Source organism: Mesoplodon mirus (genome assembly GCF_964341445.2).
Source record: "Mesoplodon mirus genome assembly, chromosome: 15".
Taxonomy (NCBI): domain Eukaryota; kingdom Metazoa; phylum Chordata; class Mammalia; order Artiodactyla; family Ziphiidae; genus Mesoplodon; species Mesoplodon mirus.
This window is the reverse complement of record NC_138991.1, coordinates 69,399,782-69,421,897: the sequence shown is the minus strand read 5'-3', so window position 1 is coordinate 69,421,897 and position 22,116 is coordinate 69,399,782. Positions and strand designations below refer to the sequence as shown.

General features: G+C 39.3%; 1 protein-coding gene across 1 annotated transcript in view; it reads right to left on the bottom strand.

Moving 5' to 3' along the window:
- Positions 1-22,116, bottom strand: part of XRN2 (5'-3' exoribonuclease 2) — a 78,627-nt gene that overhangs the window by 11,600 nt on the left and 44,911 nt on the right. Inside the window, exons 21-27 of the mRNA XM_082644911.1 lie at positions 20,318-20,401; positions 19,386-19,483; positions 18,653-18,732; positions 17,323-17,379; positions 9,242-9,310; positions 9,017-9,148; positions 7,044-7,171 (exon numbers count right to left, since the gene is read on the bottom strand). Of these exons, the coding sequence (XP_082501037.1) occupies positions 7,044-7,171; positions 9,017-9,148; positions 9,242-9,310; positions 17,323-17,379; positions 18,653-18,732; positions 19,386-19,483; positions 20,318-20,401 (648 nt within the window). The remainder of the gene's footprint in view (positions 1-7,043; positions 7,172-9,016; positions 9,149-9,241; positions 9,311-17,322; positions 17,380-18,652; positions 18,733-19,385; positions 19,484-20,317; positions 20,402-22,116) is intronic.

The following is a 22,116-nucleotide window of genomic DNA, read 5'->3' as shown; positions in this document are numbered from 1 at the left end:
AAGTACTTAATAACTTAAACTCACTTAGTGTGGATATTTTGTGAGATGGGTGTTCTCTGTACCATTTTAGACGCGAGGAAAGGGAGTACTGACAAAAGCCTGACTGAGGTCACAAGGCTATTAAGGGGTGGAGGGAAAGCCAAGACCACCCCCCCAACACACTATGCTGCTCCATGGTTCACGTGCACTTGTACTGTCAGCTGAGGTGACTCTTCATGTTATTTTATGTCAGAAGGACCAGGAGAGCTGCCTCCTCAACCAGGAGGCTCAGAAGCTCAGGGTCTCAAGAAGGCAAGACCGGGCATCTGCAAACTACTTTCAATATTTCCAAAGTTTAGAATTCACATGACTACACACACCCAATTAAGACAGGAAGGAAAAATAAACATACTTATTAACACATGCACTTCAGGAGTAAGCATCTTGACAAACACAGATTCATTGGGAGAAAATAAAAGATCTTGGGTACAACATCTGGAATCACTGCTCTTTTTTTTAATACAATTTTTACATTCACTTTATTAGTAATTGAATGTGGAAACAGTTTAACATTAGAAAATAATTCTTTTTGACATCTGACATTTTTTTTGAAAGTCCATAATTACTTTTTTTCTGTTTTGTAAGTTAGTTCATTTGTATCCATTTTTATTTTTAAAATTTTTTTGAATTTCATTTTATTTTTTTAATAAAACAGGTTCTTATTAGTTATCTATTTTATACATATTAGTGTATATATGTCAATCCCAATCTCCCAATTCATCCCACCACAACCCCCCGCCCCGGAATCACTGCTCTTCTTAAAAGGGTAATACTACCTTAAAACACTTTGTATTCAAAAAAGATATGTAAATATAAATGTAAACGAAAGGGATCAGATACAAATTAGAACAGAAAATACACAGAGAGAGAGATGAATGGAAGACAGATGGATCAACTGGTTGCCATATACAAAAGGATTAGGTCTGTCCGCATAAATATGAATATGAAATCTAGAGGTCACAAGAGACCATGAAATAAATATGCCAGAAAAATATTAATGACAGTAAACTAAAAAAAAAAAAAAAAAAGAAAAGAAAAACCAAATCTTATGTTGAGCCACATGTAAAGAGTATTGGGGAAAACATCCCAGAACGTGGAATTTCCTTTCTTGACAGTTGGCAGCATCTGTCTGTGCTTATCATACAACTGTGACCAGTTTACTACCATGCAACAACTATTCTAGATTAGGCCGATTATTTCTCCAACACATCTCTTACAAAGGTATCAGGGAATACTGTGTGAAATGACATGGTTGCCTTCTAGGAAGTCCAATGTCACAACCCCAGACTTTTCTAGGTTCTCGTATAACCAAGAGCAATTAGAAATCTTTAACCTATCCCAATCCTGCTTAAACTTTCACACTTCTGGCTTATACGGATATGATTCCCAATTTCCTCTCTCCTGAGCAGGTATCAGATCCTTATCGCTACCTCCAGGCAGATGGCATCAATGTCTTCAGGCATTTCAACCTCCACACAAATCAGAACTATCATGTTCTTCCATCTTCGTCCATCCTCCTGTGCTTCCAAACTCTCTAGTCCCCCAGGTGCCCTCAGTGCACAAGAAGCCTCATCTGGAATCTTCTCTCTCCCGCACTTCGCACGTTCAACCCTTTAGTGCCTCCATTCCCACCTTCTCCACTTGGAATCCACTTCGCCACAGATCAGTCCAGACTTTCACCATCTCCCCCTAAACAGAACCACCACCAAGTCTTTCCACAAGCAAGATGTGGTTCTAGAAACGAGATGTAACTCCACACTTTTTTGCTTTAAATCGTTTTTAAAAACTCTTGCCAAAAAAGAGAAGAATTCAGTGGTTTGTATGAGTCTAAGGATTAAGACACGACAACAATCTCACAGTAACCCTTACTAGAGAACAAAAATGTAGGAAACACTTTCTAACTTGTTTTATGAGGCCAGACGTGTGAAGAAAGCTATAAACTAATCTTTTGTAACACAGAGATGAAAAAATAACCCACACTATACTGACACACACACACACAAAATTGATATATTACAAACAATTAGGCTTATTCCAGTAATGCCAGGTTAGTTTAACAGTCAAAAATCAATCTGTGTACATTCACCATGTAACAGAAGGAAAAAAACAAACAAACATTACCATCTCAAGAAATGGAGGAAAAGCATTTGATAAAATTCAATACCCACTAGAAACAAGGAATAGAAGGAGACTCCTTCTATAAATGAAAAAACTATAGCAAATATCATATTTAATGGTGAAATATTACAAGTTTTCCCCTTAAGACTAGGAATGAAACAAGGATGCCCACCATCACCACTTACACTGACTCACACTAGAGGTTCTAGGCAGTGCAATAAAACAAAAAGACCAAAAGACATCAAGATTAGAAAATGAATATATAGAACTGTCACAACTCACAGATGACATGACTGAGTGGGGAAAAAATCCAAAAGAACATACAGACAAACTTTCAGAATACACAAATTTTAGTGAAGTTGTTGGATAAAGTCAATATTCAAAAATCAACTCTTTATATATACAAGCAAGCAACTGGAAAATGACATTTAAAAGATATTACTTACAAAAACATCAAAATACACGAAATATCTATGAATTTCTTTTGTCCTCGATTTTTTATCGTGATTCAAGACCCAGAGAAAAGCTACAAGAGCACAAGGAGTTCCCACATGCGCCTCACCCACTTTCCCCAAATTCTGGCTCATCAGATGACACTAAAAGGAAAAGGCAAGTTTTCAAGTGGAAAAAGATACTTCCAATACGAAAAACCCCAAACAAACTCATAACTGGACTATAAAAGAGCTCCTACAAAGTAAAAAGAAAAAGGTAGACAACCCTGTAGAAAAATGGACAAAAGACCCAAACAAGCACATCACCAAAAAAGATAATCCAAGCAGTCAATAAACATGAAAAATTGCTCCAAGTCACCAAGAAGAGGCTAATTCAACGTGACTGAGCTTCCACTACCCGTCCAACAGAGTGGCTAAAAGCGAACAGGCTGACAACACCAGGGGCTGGTTAGAGCAGGGAGCAGCTGGACCTTCCCCACACTGCTGCGGGGATGTAAACCAGGCTGCGTCTGGCACTTCTCACGAGAGCTGACCGTGCATATAGCCCTGACCCTGCAGTTCTGGGAACGGACCCACCAGAAGCGTTTACAACACGCACCAGGACGTGAGAGCTTCACAGCGGTCCGTTCCAAGCACCCCCAAGCTGGGGACCAACTCCACACTATCCCAACTGGACAGATAAATGATGGTCAGTCACATAATGGGACACAGGAAGCAATGAGAACAAATGAACTCGCGCTACAGCGACAGGTGGATAAATCTCAGAAGCAAAACATCCAACTAAAAAGGGCAAATTTAAAAAGGGTAATGGTGTTAAGAGACTGTTAGATACTATGTTTAAAAAAAAAAAGACAAAGCTAATCTATGGACGACAGGTTGCCTTTAATGGGCAAGGGCAGTGCCTGGGGGAGGACACAATGGGGGGCTTCTTGGGCACCAGTAACTTTTTAATTAATTTATTTATTTGGTTGCATTGGGTCTTAGTTGCGGCAGGCAGGCTCCCTAGTTGAGGCAAGCGGGCTCCTTAGTTGGAGCTCGCCCACTCCCCGGTTGTGGCATGCAAACTCTTAGTTGAGGCATGCATGTGGGATCTAGTTCCCGGACCACGGATCGAACCCAGGTCCCCTGCATTGGGAGCGCGGAGTCTTAACCACTGCGCCACCAGGGAAGTCCCAACTTTCTGTTTCTTGATCTGAGTGGCGGTTACATGACTGTGATTATTTCATAAATAAAGTGAGAGGCCTGCGTACCGCAAAAAAAAAAAAAAAAAAAAATTAAACTACATTTATGATTTGGCACTTTATGTATGTTACATTTTAATAAAAAGTATATGTGAAAACACACGTATAATAACCTAATTTTCAAAAACTGCATATATGAAGAATTAACAGAAGAAACACTGCTTATTTCAGGATCATGGATTTATTGGTTTTTAAAATATGTTTTACTATTATGCACCATATTTTATTTAACTAACGTGTATTACAGTTAACATACATTTAAAACATCAGCTAAAAAAAACCAGATCAGCCTCCCTACCTTCATAATCAGTTCCAATGCATACTCTCTGACTAATTTTATATTCTAAGCTTAATACCACCTGACTACTTGCAATGTACTTCAAGCTCATTATTTTCTCTCAGCCTGGAGTTTTCCAAATTCCCCCTTGTTGGCTCAATTTAAATATCGCATCCTGGTTGTTTTTTTTCCATAAACTTTTTCACTCCTCCCATCCCCACCCCCTTTGAAAAGATATGCTAAATACAATGAGAGTCCCAGCACTGATCCTCAGGTGACTCAATGTTTACAAGTCACCAGGCAGAGAGGGCCACTTGTTTCTTGCTCAAAGTGAATCCCTACTTTACAAAGCATATTTCCTATTTTTTAATGATGTAATTAAAGAGATTCTAAGTGGAACAGATTCTAATCAAAGTTTCTAATCAAAGCTTCTTTGTAAGTATAAACAAATTTTATCTAATTAAGTGTTATAAAACAGCAAATAACCAGTTAGTCAAAGTAATAAAAGGGAAGAGGGGACCCCACTATTTTAAATAAAATGCCCAGATGCTGACAAGAGTTGTCTGTTTCCAAAAAAGGCAAACTAAGAACTCTAGAATTGCAGGCCCCGAAGGGTATGAAATTCTTTACCTCTAGTATGACCTTGATAAATAAAAGAACTTTCTGACTTCTTTCTCTTACTGTTGGGGCAGGATCCTGCAGGGTGGAAGGGGACCTCGGATGCAGTACTTGGATTTATATGAATCCCACATTGAGTGATTTTCTGGGAAGGGACTCCATGACTTTTACAGATTCTCATAGGGCCTATGATTCCCTGATTAAGCACCACGGATCTAGGCAATATTTCCCAAAGTGTGGTACATATCACAGGTGGTACAGAAGATGATTTTCTGGGGGTCCAGGAACAAGCTTGTTCTCTTCGTGATTGTATTCATTTTGATGTATATTTGAAAAAATACAGCAAGCACGTCAAACCCATAATGTATTGATACACTTCACAAATTAAAAATAATAAGTCAATTTAAGTCAGTGGGGAAAAAAAGACTTCAAAGTTGTAAGTAAGATGTTCAGGTGCCATCTGGATAAACTATGGTGGCAACAGGCCAGCAACTGGGCCTCAGGAAACAGGAGGTGGAAGGAAGACACAACCCAGAGCACGTGTGCTTTCACCTCTGCTCCTCAAACCTCTTGCCACACCTCGGAAAGTCTACTCAATGTGACAACCTCAGAAATCCCCCACAACCATGCTCTTGGGAAGTACTGGCTAAACTAAGCCACAGAGATTGTACCTGGTTCTAGCACTTGCATCTCATTTTATCCCTGTATTTGGAAGCTGTGATACCAGTAGAGATAGAAATAAATGGCAAAGAGCCACAAGGAAAAAGGAACTGATAAAGAACGTGCGAGTAAACAGCTGGCTCTAACAATTAGCTGGAGATGCTCTCACAGCTCACTGGTGAGATCTCAGGGCACAGATAACTCCTACAAAGTGATTAGACTTTTCTGTTGTATGTGGTACATGTTGATACATATTCCGCATGCATTACAAATGGAAAATACTCAGAAATGCTATTTGCTAAATTTTCGGGGGAAAGCAGCTGAGGGAACTACTGTACCAAGCAGATCTCCAAGAAGCCCATTAAATAAACCCTGTGCCCCTTCTGTGCTTCCTTCACTAAATAGAATAAAACCGCTGAAGTCCACAGATTTCATGGTGGAGTCTAACAATGTGCCATTCAGTGTCATTAAGCCACACAGAGAGACACACAGACAGACAGACAGACAGACAGAACACAGTGAAAACAGGACCCTGAGAGAAGGAGACCATCAGAACTCCTTTCTTACAGGGCTTCAGGTTAAAAATGGTTTTGTAACTAAATCAGCATGAAAACAATACTAAGTACAAAGCACAAATATTTCCCAACAATCCTCACTTTAATCTGGTTCTTTCTTTGACAGGTCTAACTTTGGTTTAAAAGGAGTTCTAAGGGTTCTCTGCAATAGAGTAGCCCTTCCTGTTTTTTCTAAACTTAATTTTTATCAACTATTTGAGACATTCAGAAAAAAACTTAAATGCTACGACACTTGGATTTAACAAATGTTAGCATCTTGCCACATTGTCTCCCTCCTCCCCACGCAGGGGCTGACTGGTGGGGCAGCAACCAGACAACCCAGAATGCAGAAGCACAGGCTTCACAAAGAAAGTGGCTGTGAGAACTTGGCACATGACCTACACTTCCCTGAAAATGAGCCCGGCCACAGAGCTCAGACACAACAGTTAATGGGGATACAGTTTAAAATTAATACAAAATCCGAAGCCCAACACTCAACTATTTTCCCCCATTTCCACTGCAATCCAAATGCCATACAATCACTTTCACAGTTACCATTTCTGATTCACTTCTGCCCACAAAACAAGTTATAAGGGGTCAAGGAAAGGCCACAGTCTTCACAGAACCACAAGGTTAAAGGCATATTTCTACCTAAAGCAAAGCCTGTCTTTATGTTAGGCAGTTACCAAGATACAATTTGAATTAAGAAACAGATACTGTTGTCTTTCAAGTGATTTCAATTCCATGTCTACTGCACCTGATTTAACTGCCCCATTACCCGTATTAATGGAATCAACAGGAGCTTGTTTCGCATACCTTTTTCTGCATATGTTCACCCAGAAGCAGATTTAGAAATGAAAATAAGAAATCCAATTCATATTATTCAATTAACTATATACAGATAAGATAAAAATATCTGAAAGTCTGTATGGAGTATTCTCTTATAATTCTTCTACACATTATGTTTTTAAGTCCACGATGTCTGCACTGACATCCTAAGTCTTTTTAGCAATGAAGATCAGAAGCCACCCTTTGCTGCAGTACTTAATTTAGCAGGTAAACTAATCCATTACTGAAAACTTACTTGACATAAGCTTTGGAATCTGGGCTTGTCCTCTCAACAGTGGCCGGTACAAGTTTCCCTGGTAAGTCACAGGTGGTGGTGCAGCGTTGCTGTAAACGCCAGTTCCAGAGCCTCTGGGCATAACATGGCTATAAAAGGACCCCCCAGCCAGCAAAACAGTTACATAGACATATATCCAACACATAATAAACAAATGTTGGCAGCCGTCTTTTTACCACTAGATCTGATTAAGACAATGCAAATTTAAAAGATTTATAGTGGGCAAAGTTCAAAACAGTACCTGATAACGGTGACAGCAAATATTCACTTAGCACACCAAAGATTTTTAATAGTCATGTAAATATTTATTAATTACTTTATGCAAAAAATAATTTGAGTCTATTTCTCTTTGTTTGCATTATATTTAGTTTTGCCCTCAAAGACCCATGCTGTTGCTATCACTATGCAGTTGACCCTTGAACAACGTGGGTTTGAACTGCGCAGGTCGACTCATAGGTGGATTGTTTTCAACAGTAAATACTAGAGTCCTATACAATCCACGGTTGAGGACTGTCGACTGCTCAGAGGGTCAGTGCCCCTAACCCCAGAGATGTTCAAGGGTCGACTGTATATATTACTACTCTATATCTTACTATTTTCAGTTTACTATTGATATATCAAACATTTCCCTGTATCTTTCATAGTCTTCCTAGGTGTTAACATCTATACCTATAGAATATTTACATGTTGATATCTCATATTTTACTAAACCAGTCCACCATTTAGTACCAGTAGTATAGACAACAATGCCTAGAGAGATCTGGGCATATAACTAGGCTCCTCTAAAATATCTTCTCAGGATAAATTCCAATAAGCAGGAATCTGGATCAAAAGTTCAGAGTACCTTCAGAATTTAAAACTCTATTTAGAGGTATTTCTATGTTGCTTTCCAAAATGGCTGAAATAATGCAAAAAAGAAATCTTTTAAGAATATTTTAGATTTGCATTTCTTTTACTATTAAGAATGAAGATGACCAAACAACCACAATACAAACTATCCTAAGCAGTTAATCCCCACAACAACTTCATGAGTTAAGTAGGTGTGTGATTATGATTCCCATTTTACACGCAGGAAACGGAGGCACAGGGCGGTTCAGTAACATGAACAAACATACCAAGTGGTAGACAAGGCATCTGATCCAGACGTTTAGGATCCAAAGTCCATGATCCCACTGTCCCTTACTAGCCACTGTATAAAGTACACGCTGCTGATGGTAACCTGCTGCCTAAATCCCATTTTGAATCTTAAGGTTTTCCTATGAATTGGAAATATCTATTTATGAGTTATCATCATTAATTCATAGATGATAACTCATTAATATTTACCCCAGCACATTGCTCTTTTTATCCCAGCTTTACGTGTTACTGTTTCAAAGCTCCCTCTTTTATATACGGTTGTCTCCATAACTAGGAAAAAGACAATTTGATAGCTAATAAGGGCAAAGGATAAAAATCAGAAATTCACAGCAGAGGAGATACAAATGGCCAGCAGACATCTTAAAAGACACTCGACCTGACTAACAGGCCGGGAAACACATTAAGGCAGCACGGAGACTTCAGTGCTTGGGTACAGGCCCCGGAGGTGATGGCTCTGCTCAGAGGTACTGGGGATACCCGGACATGAACTCGGCCAGAACTTTCTTGAGGGTAAAGAGCACGTTTTATTCTTTTGAAATAACGGTCTTCTAGACAGCAAAATCTCTTAAGAGAAAATAATGGAATTCTCAAGCAACACATAAAGCAATATATAGACCAAAGAAACAGAAGTGAACTTTAAAAAATGAAGAAAAGCAGAAAAGTATCAAAGTCATTAAAATATCTGCAAAATAGTTGTATTTAATGGTCTTAAATATTTGTGGCATAAATGCTGACTTAATGCTTTGTGGAAGACCCAGAAAAAGCAAAATACACACACAGAAAAACCTACCACTCACCCCAAAGCCCTGAAGGCTGCTGGATCCAGGTGGACGGGCCGCCGGTCCCGGTTAAAGCCGAGCTGGGGCTTCCACTGCCGCCCATTGCTGGATTTCTCCCAGTCGCCAGGTTTCAGTACTGGTGCAGGTTTTCTAACCATTTGAAAACACAAAGTTTAGTTATAGGGATGAACTTCGTTTATACAAAATAAACCTAGAGAGTTTTATAAATGCATTGTTGCTTACCTTGCTCCCGGAAGCATTATGGCTTTAAAAATGTAATCTTCAGCAAACTGTGGGTCTTTAAAATTAATACTAGAAGAGAACAATACACAATTTAATGATTATACTGGATTAGCCTCGCTTAACTACTATCATGTAAACTCAGGTACTTTTCACCTTTATTTTATTTATTTAATTTTTTTTAAGTTTTTTTTTTTGGCCACACTGCGTGGCTTGCAGGATCTCAGTTCCCCCACCAGGGATTGAACCTGGGCCCTGGCACTGGAAGCCTGGAATCGTAACCACTAGGCCACCAGGGAACTAGGTACTTTTGACCTTTAAACAGAATAAGTAAAATTCAAAAGTGTTCTCCAAAAATGATCTTAGTCACTAGATTTTGCCAAATTGCCAAATGGCTAAACATTTTCCTCACCAAACTGCCACTAATTTCCAGGATGGCCCTCGTGTAACTTTCTGTGCAAGAGTCATGTTCAAGCTAATTGTGAGTGATCACAGAGAAAGAACAGACATTGCCTGCCCAACTCTTGAGAAATTCCAGTATAATATCAGAGACAGGTCCAAGAGGTTTGCAACAACCAAAAATAAAAAACACCTTTCATTTTGTTCAGTCCATGGCAAAGACCCTCCCCTCTGGCATCTTAGAGAAGATGTTACAAGAAAGATGCAAACAACAACAGAAACATTTGCAAAATCAAAAAAAAAAAAAAAAAAAAGAACACAAATAATCCATAGGGGAAAAAACACAAAACCTCCCAGTTGGAAGCCTGTATCCTGCTCTACTAATGTGTGTTTCTGTGATAATGTAACAGTCACCATTTGAACACTACACAAAGGCTGTACATTCAGACTAACAAGCTGGGCCAAACTGCCTTTCTGGTGGGGGGCGTGCGTGTGTGTGTGCACGCGCCTCCCAAAGTACACAAGTCTTCCTTCTGACACAGCAATGTCTCTTCTAGGACTCTGGATACGCGCCTGGTTTATACTTACGGATGCTCATGACATCAGTATTCATAATGTTGAAAAACTGTAAAACCTAAGTGTATGGACAATAGTGGACTGGTTAAAGAAACTATGGTTCTTTCTAAAAACGGTATCCTCAATTGATATTTTTAAAAATGTAGTAACAAAATACTTAATGACATGGGAAAAGTACACATGCAACAGACTAGACATACATTCACCAAAAGGTTATTTGTACACTCAACCATTTCCTTTCCTTCTCTGTGCTTTTTTATATTCTCCAAAGATCCGCCAAAGATTACAAATTACAGCTGCAATCAGTGAAAAAAGGTTTTATTGAACTGGTTGACATTTTAGATAGCTAACTTTTTTTTCCTCTTCAAATACTGCCACTTAAAATAATTAGGGCCCATCTGTTATAGAGAAATTTTTGTTGCAGTAGGATTTAACTGTATATTTTAAGTACACAAAAATAGTTTCATTTATAATAAAGATGCTATAAGCTCAAGAACAGCTGAACAACACTTCATTTATTCAATCTGTTCCTCTTACAAACTCACTCTTCACCGCAACTGTCTTTATCTCAGATGTTCTCTATTCCAGATGGCTTAGGGCAGGGCCAGGCACGACAGGCAGTATGAAAGATTTAAGAGGGTGAGAGAGAAAGAGATAGGTATCTGGGTCTGTTAGGGCTTTGCAGATACATAGTAAAGAGAGAAAACTGGGGACTTCACTGGCGGTCCAGTGGTTAGGACTCCGAGCTTCTACTGCAGTGGGCACAGGTTCGATCCCTGGTCGGGGAACAAAGATCTCACAAGCCATGTGGCGTGGCCAAAAAAAAAAAAAGAGAGAGAGAGAAATCTGATGATAAAGCAAGACTTGCAACTGAAGTATCTCAAAATAGTTCTCTTAGTGTCAGCAGGCCTTTTCGGCAGTTTACCAAACAAATTTTCAGAGTGCCCACTGCATACACGGTCTCAAGGTGGGAGCAGGGGCACAAACACTGACCAAGCACGGAGCCTGCCTCCCCTTCTAATAGGGGAAATAGACAGAAAAGGTTTAATAACAGTTTAATAAGGAAGAAAGTGGAAAAGGCAACAACAGGCACAGGAAAGACGCTGAATCAAAGCATGTGAGTGCACATGCCTTCCACATGCACGCCCTTGTGAGTGTGGGCTAAATGCATGTATGTATGGGGGAGGGGGGCCTTTCACCTGGGACCAAGGAAAACAGCACCCAACAGGCTATGGTTGAAGGTGGGACAGGACTGGCTGCAGGATGGAACAGACATGGAAAGGGGAAAGCTCCGTTTAATTGCAGCAGCCTTCTCCATGGGGATCTGGGAGAGAAGTAACAAGCCCTACAAAAAATGATTTCAGTGACTACATACATTCTCAGTTCTCCCAAGGAAGATACATAACCAGTGCCATTCTAAAGGCACAGGATACAAACTGGTTCATTACATGCAGTAAATGCTTTAAGTTCTCAAGACTTAATTCTCAGGTGGGACCCCGGTTGAGAAGGGCTGGACTGGAATGAAAAAGTATGTGAACAGAACTGGGCAGTAAGACGGCCTGGTTGAACTGGAATGTTGTCATGAAGGGCTTGTTCTGACCACAACGTAAGGCCACTTCAAGTTGTCAGAGAGTTAAAAGCAATCCAAGATGCAATTCAGAAAGAACCACCCGGCCACACTGCATTAGAAAGATGGGGCGAGAACCAAAAGGACGTCACAGTCCTAGCCTAGGGAATGCTGGGCGAGCTAAAGAAATGGCAGGGCTGGAGCTGGAAGGAAGATCATGCTTAGGTGAGGGCTCTAGGGGAACACCTGCAAGGCACGCACAGAAAGAGCTGAAACTAAAGTGAAAGAAACAGCCAAGTAACAAGCTCCCAGGGAGAACTCTGAATCCCAGGTCATAGGGATAATCTCTCTCGAAAGACAACAGTTACAAGAGGTTTAATAAGAGAGCTGAAGCTAATGTTTGAGAAAACAAATCCATTTATTCATCAAATATGTGCAGTTTATTATATGTCACTTATTCCTCAATAAAACTGTTTTTAAAATTCCATTATTCATGTTCATGCTCTGAAAGGGAAAAAATTTCCAAGCTAGTAAGAAAACAATCTCCATGATCTCTCCCACTTCCCCTCAGAACTGCACTCAACAGAGTGATCTTATACTTAATATGGTTCAAGCCATTGGGAGACAGAAAAGGAGCATTTAAAAATAAGTTTGGCGGTCCCCCACTGAAGGGACAAGGGACACTACTTATGATCTGTAAGATTAAAGCATTCTTCCTTGGAACTTTGAGAACAATTTGAAGACTTATTCTCTCCTAGAAAGAGTTAAGCTTTTACTGGTTGTGAGATTTTTTGTATTTTAAAATTTGTTCCCCAAAATATATACTAAGAACTATTATGCTTCTAGAAACTAAAGTAACAACAGAAGCTAAAGCACAACTCTACTGTACTTTTTTCCAATGTGATAACATCAGCCACAACTTAAACTTCCTATAAGTAAAACAGACTTAAGCAGGAACCCATTAGGCAAAGGCCCAAAGGGTAACTTTTTATTTGGATCCAAACTTTCAAAGTGCCTTTGTTTTTTTTCAGGTTAACGTAATTCAAATTTTTATAGGTAGAGCATTAAAAATAATGGAAATAGGGCTTCCCTGGTGGCGCAGTGGTTGAGAGTCCGCCTGCCGATGCAGGGGACACGGGTTCGTGCCCCGATCCCGGAGGATCCCACGTGCCGCGGAGCGGCTGGGCCCGCGAGCCATGGCCGCGGAGCCTGTGTGTCCGGAGCTTGTGCTCCGCAACGGGAGAGGCCACAGCAGTGAGAGGCCCGCGTACAGCAAAAAAAAAAAAAAAAAAAAAATAATGGAAATAATTCCATTATACAAAAATATACAAATAAAAATAATGGGGAAAAAATATAGATTACTCTGAGAAATTCCCACCATTAGAAACAAGAGGCATTAATTGTGGAGAGTTTACTGGGGAGGGAAAGCAGTAACATGGAGATAAAGTCAGAAGCACCCTCAGGGAGGAGACGAGTTAACAGAACAACCCCTGGACCCGACAGGCTGCCCGGCTAAGGTCAGAGAACGGTGCGTAGATTCGTATTGTTTCATCGAACTGGTGAACAGGGGAGGGCGTTTAACCACTCCCTTGAGGTGGAACAGCGCCGACTCAGCCAGCATAAGCTCCTACCCTCCAGACCAGCTCCGACGAGGGCTTGTACAGTAGATCCCCTCCTTGGTAGGTAACCTCCCTATTATTTTAATCACTTAATTGTCTTCATAAACACACCAAGGACAATATAAATAAAAACTTTAAAGCTAAGCATAGTTGTAAAGTAAGGAAACTGAACAGTGCTTTTATTTTTATCACAAGTAGCACTTTAGACACTTTGCAGCGAAGTCTCAATAGAAAAAAAACAGAATGCACAACACCTTTTCCAATTCCATTCACTTTAAGAATTACCTTAGAAACGCTATTTAAGTACTACTATTGTTTGACAGTGCTAGGACACATCACAAAGAAAGCAGAAAACTCCAGAAACCTTTTCATTTTTACCTTTCCCTGATACATTCCATAATCAATGCTCAATCAGCAAACCACGGCAAACTGTTCACGATTCATATACTTGACATTTTAAAGCACTTGAAGAGTTTAGAGGACTTAACAACGTCTTTTCTGACATCCTATCAGAAGAGGTTAACCAGTTGTGTCCTATGAAGTATTACAGGCAGTGAAAGTTAAACCCTCCCAAGTGTTCCCAACCGTCAAGTCTGTTACTGATTCCGTGTCCTCCACTTCTTCAGGTTTTGGATCTCAAGTTACCTGCTTGCCAACCGTGAGTCTTACAAACACAGCAGTAACGGTCATTTCATTAAAAATCTATCTTCACGTACATCCACATTGTAAAAACATCTCCTTGAAGACAGAAAACATTCTATCCCTTGCCTGATCCATCCAAAAGTGAACACAGAACATTTGAGAAGCAGTCCTCTGAAGAAGTAAGTCTGGGCTCTTAGAAGACTCTGGCAAACACGGGTTCCAACGCTATGAACAGCCAAGCTTTTACATGGGTTTAGAAGGATGCCAGGTGCCATGAGAGAAAAAGAGAAATCTGACAATGCTACTAATGAAAACATCTCTAAAGATTACATAAATCCAGATCACCTTTGAGAAGAGAAGAAAAGCAATGAAGGGTAGGCAAAGGGAAGAGCATTCCAAGCACTGGGAGGAAGGCACAGAGATGAGCGGGACACGGAAGGGACCAGCCTGGAGAGCAAGGAGGAGGAGTCCCTGTGGAGCTGTGGGGACTCAGGCACAGAGCAGGGCTCCACCAAATTATGGCAGGAACCAAAGATCGCCGAGGGGTGGCAGTCTTTAAGAAAGATGAGACAACAGATTCAGTGGGAAGGAAGGTGGCATTAAAAAAAAATCAGCTGGGAGAGCACTACGGTAATCCAGGAGAGAGTACAGAACAGGCTCACTGGGAAAAGCCAGATATGAAAAATAACTGGGAAGAAAAAAATATTCCAGAGCAGTGGTGTAGGTACATGGAGTCGGGTAAAGTGAGAAGCCAAAGCTCCTAAGTCTGGGCATCTGGGGGAACAGGAGGTCGAGGGACAGAACGGAGAGATGGGCAAGGAGGCGTGTGAGGGGCGCAGAACAAAGCAGCCAGTGTGGACACAGAGTCCGAGGTGAGACCAAGGGGGTGTGCGTGCGTCTACTCCCCCAGATGGATAGAAAATTGTGCTGCTACACCAGGAAGATAACTTTTTTGTAATTTAAAAATCATATACAGGTTTTACATATTTAAATTTGACAAAGAATTATTCTAAAATACTATGCTAAGCAAATTACAATGGTGGAGGAAGAGCAGAATGAGGAAAATTCAGGGAGATAGCTCAGTTCTGTTCAAAGTTAAACTACTACTATGTTGAACGGTTTATGGAAAAAAAAATCCTAGGTAACAGCTGGTTATATTCTCTAAGAACCCTTCTATGAATTTAAGACACTTCAATAACTTCTCAAATATACTTTCTCAATACTACAGATAAGACCTAACACGATGGGAAGAATCTACCTAAAGTCAGTGTGAGGAAACAACGTCTCAAACATGGAACGCAATACCAGATGCATGCAAACAGAGAAGGGGGAAAATATCAAGGGTCAAAACAGAACTGGCAGCTGACTATGGAGGCTACCTTTTCAGATTTTTTGTTTATAAAGCAAAAAAAAAAAAAAAAAAAAACACTGGGATACACAAGAAACCCTGAAACAAACACACACAAAACTACAGTAAACTGCATCTCAGCCTCAACATGACCCCTCAGAGAAAACACTGAAAATCACCTCATACGGTAAGAGTTAACACTTCGGTCTTTCATGAATCTCTAGGAAATCAACTCAATTAAGTCAATTTTATTATGAAGTTATATTCAATACATACCTGAATATACAGCTGAATCTGAGATTTCTTTTATAAGTTAATAAATCTTGTGAAAATAGTGGATACCAAACAACACCAAAGGCCATTTCAGGCTCAGAAATCACCACTACCATATCATCATACAAACAAAAACTCCAGGATCTGTCAAGTTTGTAACTCTTCCCTTGGGCAAGTCTCTATCCTAATTAGATATTTAAGAAGAATTAACTATTTCTAGAGGGCTGTGAAGGAAGGCCCTTGAGAACATGCTGAGAAACTGAGGAGCACAGCAAACAGAGAGGACAGGTGGGAGTAACTGGCCTGAAGCTCGGCTGGGAGCCAAAGACCCCAGGAGTTAATACGCAGAGTCCACACCGGCTCTGCCGCAGCCAGACTGTCTGTGGTGGGCACAGCAGCTTGGCTTATGGTTCTGAATCCCACCCTTAACAAAAGAGCCCACAGACAAAGAGCCAGGATAAATTATGTGCAAAGATAAACAAAAATTGTGGGTAGAGATAAATAAAGGCAACTAATTTGGGAAGATTTCCCAAATTCACAATGGTTTTCTTTAAGTAAAAGCCTTTCTAGAATGGCAGTTGCTATCTAAATCCATGAAAGACAGGAAAGTAAACATGCTTATACGTCACAATGAGAAATCTAAGTAAAATCCAAAATATTCCCTGAGAATGAGAGAAAGAATAATGTGTGGGAAAGGAGTATTCAGGAACAGCTTTTACAAAATCCTTGAATTACTAGAATATTTGCCCTACTCTCATCTAAAGACTGAACAAAAACATAAACCCTGCTATCAAGATTAGTAACTACAGGGTTTCCCTGGTGGTGCAGTGGTTGGGAGTCCGCCTGCCAATGCAGGGGACACGGGTTCGTGCCCCGGTCCGGGAAGATCCCACATGCCGCGGAGCGGCTGGGCCCGTGAGCCATGGCCGCTGAGCCTGCGCGTCCGGAGCCTGTGCTCCGCAACGGGAGAGGCCACGGCAGTGAGAGGCCCGCGTACCGGAAAAAAAAAAAAAAAAAAAGATTAGTAACTACATACAACAGTTACATAAGTGAGTAGTAAGTTTGTTGATTTTTATCTAAATAGCTACATTATATTTTACATACTTAGTAGAAAATGCTGTCACCATTGAAGAAACGAAGTATAAGTTTTCCAGATAGCAAAAATTAGCCCCTTAAGTTTATAATTGTTGATAAAAAAAATCCCACAAATTCGTTGTATCTCATCTTAACCAAAATAAAGTATACTAACAGTTTTGTTTTTCAACTCAGCAGGGCCACGACTATAAATGTAATAAACAGTCTTACAATACGGTGAAGCTGTGTGGGCCTCTGGGGTGAAGAGGTCTGTTTGCACATACACAGCAAACTACTCCTGGAAACTCCTACTTTCTACCTCCCACTTTTCTAATCCAAGAAGAATTAGAGGTTGTTAGGGGAAACCAGAAAGCAGAGAAGCAAGCTTGTTAAATCAGCAACCTTAACAATATACGTAATTTAAAGTCAAGAGGCTCTACTAGGAGGTCTGCAACACAGGGACTCCCCAATCTCAAAGCACTGCTGGAATAACAGCTACCATTTCCCGGTGAACCAGTCTTCTTAAACTTATGTGCAAGTTCAGAGCTGCATTCTGGGCAAATGTCAGCAGTTTGGGGAAACTTACCTGATCGCAGCATTCTGTGTCAGATCCCTTAACATGGGAACAGGAGAACATACTATTCTAAAAAGAAACAAGAGAAGAACCATCTATTTGTGAATGGTAACCTTTTGGATAAGTGGAAGCAAGATGTTGCTATGTTTCTGAGGAATCATTAAAGTGCACCAGCAAAACAACATAATTGTATATATCTTTAGAAAAGGGCCTTGTCTTCCTTGCTTGTAATCTCACTAACAGAAAACAATTATGGGCAAAGGGCTTTTATCAAAATTTGTAAAGAATACCTACAAACCAAAAAGGGGGAGGTGGGGGGACAGATAACTTAACAGAAAAACAGAACAGGTGTTTCATAAATGAGGAAAACCAAATAGTTAAGAGGTATACCACACGGCATTCAATTTCATTAGTAATCAGAGAAATACAACTGTCAACCACAAGATCCCAACAAGCATCCACCAAATTGACAAAAATTAAGGTCGTGACAATCCCAAGAGTTTACAAGAACATAGAGCAATAGGATCTCTCACAAACTGACGCAGATTATAAAACAGTGTAATCACTTTGGAAATTATTATCTGATATTATTATCTGATATTATCTAGAAAAGATGAAGATACACATATTTTATGACCCACAATTCTATTCCTGGATCTATATACCCTCGAGCAGCAGTTCTCAAACTCTGATCTCAGAGCCCCTTTACACTCTTAACAATTGAGGACCCCAAAGAACTTCTGTTCATGTTGGTTATATCTGTCAATATTTACCTATTAAAAATTAAAACTAAGACATTTTTTAAACACTAATTTAAAGATAATACTAATAAACCTATTATTGAAAACTTAATAAGGCAATTTAGTAATAAACCTACCATTAATTTATATAACATTTTAATGAAAAAAACCACTATATTTTACAAAGCAAAACAAAAACAAATGAGATGAATGTTACTGTTGTAACTTTCTTTAATACATGGCTTAGTATCTATCTTAATAGCTGGATTCTGTTATCCGCTTCTGATTCAATCTCTTGAGATATCACACTACATTTAGCCTCTGGAAAACTCCACCATACACTCAAGGGAGGAAAAGAGTGAGAAAGGCAAACAGCATCATAACACCTTAGTATTATTATGAAAATAGTTTTGACCTTGCGGATTGCCCCAAGAGCTGGGCTTTGACCCCAAGTCTTTTCTTAGTCCAGGGGTATTCTGTTGTTGCTTTGTTTTCTCACTACTTTCTCATTATTACTAGAAAATGAAACATTGAGGCAACAAAGTAAAAATGCTAACTACACATCCTCCCAATCGCTTCAATTATATACAATGAATGCTTACTGATCTGGAAGAATGGCTTCTCCATCCAAAGAAAACTTTCCTTGAATCCCATGACATAGTTCAGGTGGTACATCCACTGACTGTGGAAAAACACAGCCCTGATTATACACCCGAAAGAATGGAAAGCAGGGACTTAAAACATATGCTTGTTCGTCAACGTTCACAGGAGTAACATTCCTAACAGCTAAAGGGGGAAACCACTGAAGTTCCCATCAACAGATGAGTGGATAAACAAAATGTAGTGTATACACACAATGGACTATTATTCAACCATAAAAGGAAGGAAATTCTGACACAAGATGGCTGAACCTTGAAAAATTATGCTAAGCGAAGTGAGCCAGCCACAAGAGGACAAATACTACTGTATGATGCGACTTAGTGAGGTATCAAGATTAGACAAATTCACAGAGTCAGAAAGAAGAAGAGAGGTTACCAGAGGCTGGGAGGAGGGGAGGATGGAGAGGCAGTGTTCAATGTTGTTTAATGGGTACAGAGTTTCTGACTGGGAAGACAAAGAAGTTCTGGAAACGGACAGTTGGTGGTAGGTGCACAACTTTGTAGATGGTCTTAATGCCACAGAATTATACACTTAAAAATGCTTAAAATGGTAAATCATGTTTATATTTTACCAAATTTAAAAAGGTATTCCTGATTAATTAACTAGGTATTCCTGATTAATTAACCAAATAAATATACTGTTTAAAAACACTTCATGTTGGAAGGGAGACCGTACCTCTGTGGAACCTGTCTTGTACAGCTCTAAAAGGAAGTCGTTCAGTGGGTGATGTTTCCCCACAAATAAGACATCGCCTCCAAGACTGTTTCTTCTAGCTGGGGGGAAAGTAGGAAAAGGATAAAGATCAAACAATTATATCTGCAAGAGCAACTTTTATGACAACAAAATTAAAAGATGCATCGAAATTTTAAAAACTTAAAGTTTGTGAAAAATAATTTAACAATAATAGGTCTAAATAGGTGACATGTCTCTGCAGAAGAAAAAAAAACTTTGACGATAAGGTTTCAAAAATCAATGACTATCAAAAAAAATTACTAAAATATAGCTGAATTATTATGGGATTGCAAGATAAGGGTCAGAGTTTTCTTATTTATACAGAACTCAATTTCTTATTATAAGAAATAAACATTCCCTGAGGAAACACAAATTGTATCACCTGAGAACAAAAATTATCCTAAGGATGGTTGATGGAGATATTATTTCTATACGTTTGTTACACTGGTATTAAATAAATTTTCCAATTGACCCCAGCCTTGCAATTTCCCAATATTTTAACTGTCAGTATTAATGACAAAATCCCACTTTCTGTGAGAAATAACATTTCAAGTTAACACTCTGAGAGCAAATGCTTTTGACTCAACCTTCAAGCAAAGTTATTGTTATTTGGGGGGTAGGGGAGGAGGAAGAGAAGAAGGGAGATGGAGGAAATCTAATACTTATAACTTAAAAGTTTCATTTAATTACTATTCAATTTACAGATAATAAATTTTAAGAAACAAATTTAACATTTGTTACAAAGAAGTAAAATCAATGATTTATGCCCCCTTTGTGAAAAATTCACAAATGAAAAAAAAGGTCTAATTTTATAAGGAAACGTGAAGTCTGTGTCCCACAGACTCACTGCTGCCTGAGTGGGACGTTGGCCTTACTCTCTTCCGGGGTGAGGTCCGGGTACACCTCTTCCAGGGCAGCTCGCAGTCTTCGCTCATCCACGAACGGCAACAGAGCCACACCTGGGGACATAAACGCACACCAACCGCCCAGCTATTAGGGTCACCTAAATTCCAACTGGTCCAAATGAACATTTCTAGTAGAATATCCCTGCTAATATAAAAACATTTGGGAACTGAACTCTAATCTTTAGCCAAAATTCAAATGTAGAAGAAAAAATTCCAAATTTCCCACCCTTAAAATGGCTCATATGGAAAACCATGTTTGATCTTAACTCTGTGATAATAAAATTTTTAAATTAAATGAACAAGTGGCCACCTAGACACCAGCCTCTCTCTCTGTTCTCGCCCTCCTTACTAGATGCCCTCAGGCAAACCAGTCAATCTCCCAAAGGCTGGAGTTCATCCTTTCATCTTTTTAGGACCTTGGTTTCTTCTTTTGTACAGAGATCATTCAACAAAAATACTCAGAAGTTCTGTTTAACTAGAATACTTGAAATGACTCTCGCAGCTCTAAAATTGCACAATATTCTTTTATATTTTAAGACCTAATAATTAACTTATACACACAAAAATTTTAGACACTTGTTTGCTTAAATTAACTTTGGGGGGGTAGAATAGATGATTATTTTCAGGCTGAAAATTGTCCCCTGGAGTGTGCTAGAATTGAGATCCTTGCTTTATCTGGATGCATGTGCATAATCTTCAAAGAAACACACCAGTAATACAGTATCTATTACTAGAAATATATACGAAGCTATTGAAGCATAATAAGTGCTGCTGTATATAGTAAAAATAGTATTTTGGCCAAACAAAAAATTTAAGATAAATAGCAAAGAGAAATGTTAAATAAAGCTAAATAATTTTGAAACTACTGCCACTCAGAACTGCTGTATTTGTGATTTTTTCCCTTTAAAATGAGAAATGAAAGGTTTCCAAAGTTGTCATTAATTATTTAGCTACCATATTTTCAAAGTTAGGAAACGTCTTCAATTGTACTACGAGTAAGGAGAATACCTAGTTTAAGGAGAATACTAACTTCTAGCGTGAATTGTATGGGGCCTAAAAAGCTGGTAAACACTCAGATGGAAAAAACCTAGAAAGTTGTTCAAGTGGCAATTAGTCATTCACTTAACAAAAGTTATAACATGCAAAACGACAACATTATCTAGCTTTCGTTTTCTACCTACTAGATTTAGGATCTAAACAAATTATCAGAAAGACTTTCCTACGGTATCAACTCCAGAAGCTAATTCCAAACAGTCAGCAACTTGCAGTGATCATGACAGCCATGTGGTTAACCAGTAACGAACGAGCCCTACTGGCCGAGGGAGGAAGGAGCGCCTCAGGCCCAGGTGTCACAGTGGTGGTGCTTGAGAACGCGTTGATAGTAAGCATGACAGCAGGGGCCGCTACTTTTTTCTGAGCACCTGTTTCCTATGCTACATGCTTTGGTTTATTGAAACCTCTCAACAGCCCAGAGGCAGCCCAAATGGTGGTAATATTTAGTTAACACAGTGGTCAGACTCTCTGGGTTCAGATCTTAGTTCTGACGCTGTGTGACTCGGATCAAATTACTTAAATTCTCTGTTCATCTATAAAATACACAGCATTCGAAATAGCTATGCTAAATTATTATATATAATAATTGTAAGTACACATGGTCAATAAGTGTTGGAAAAATACCCAGATACATTTTATCATCTATCATTTTAAGATGTACTCAACTTAGGCAAGAACTTAACTAAGAATTATCATTACTTTCCATACAATTTAAA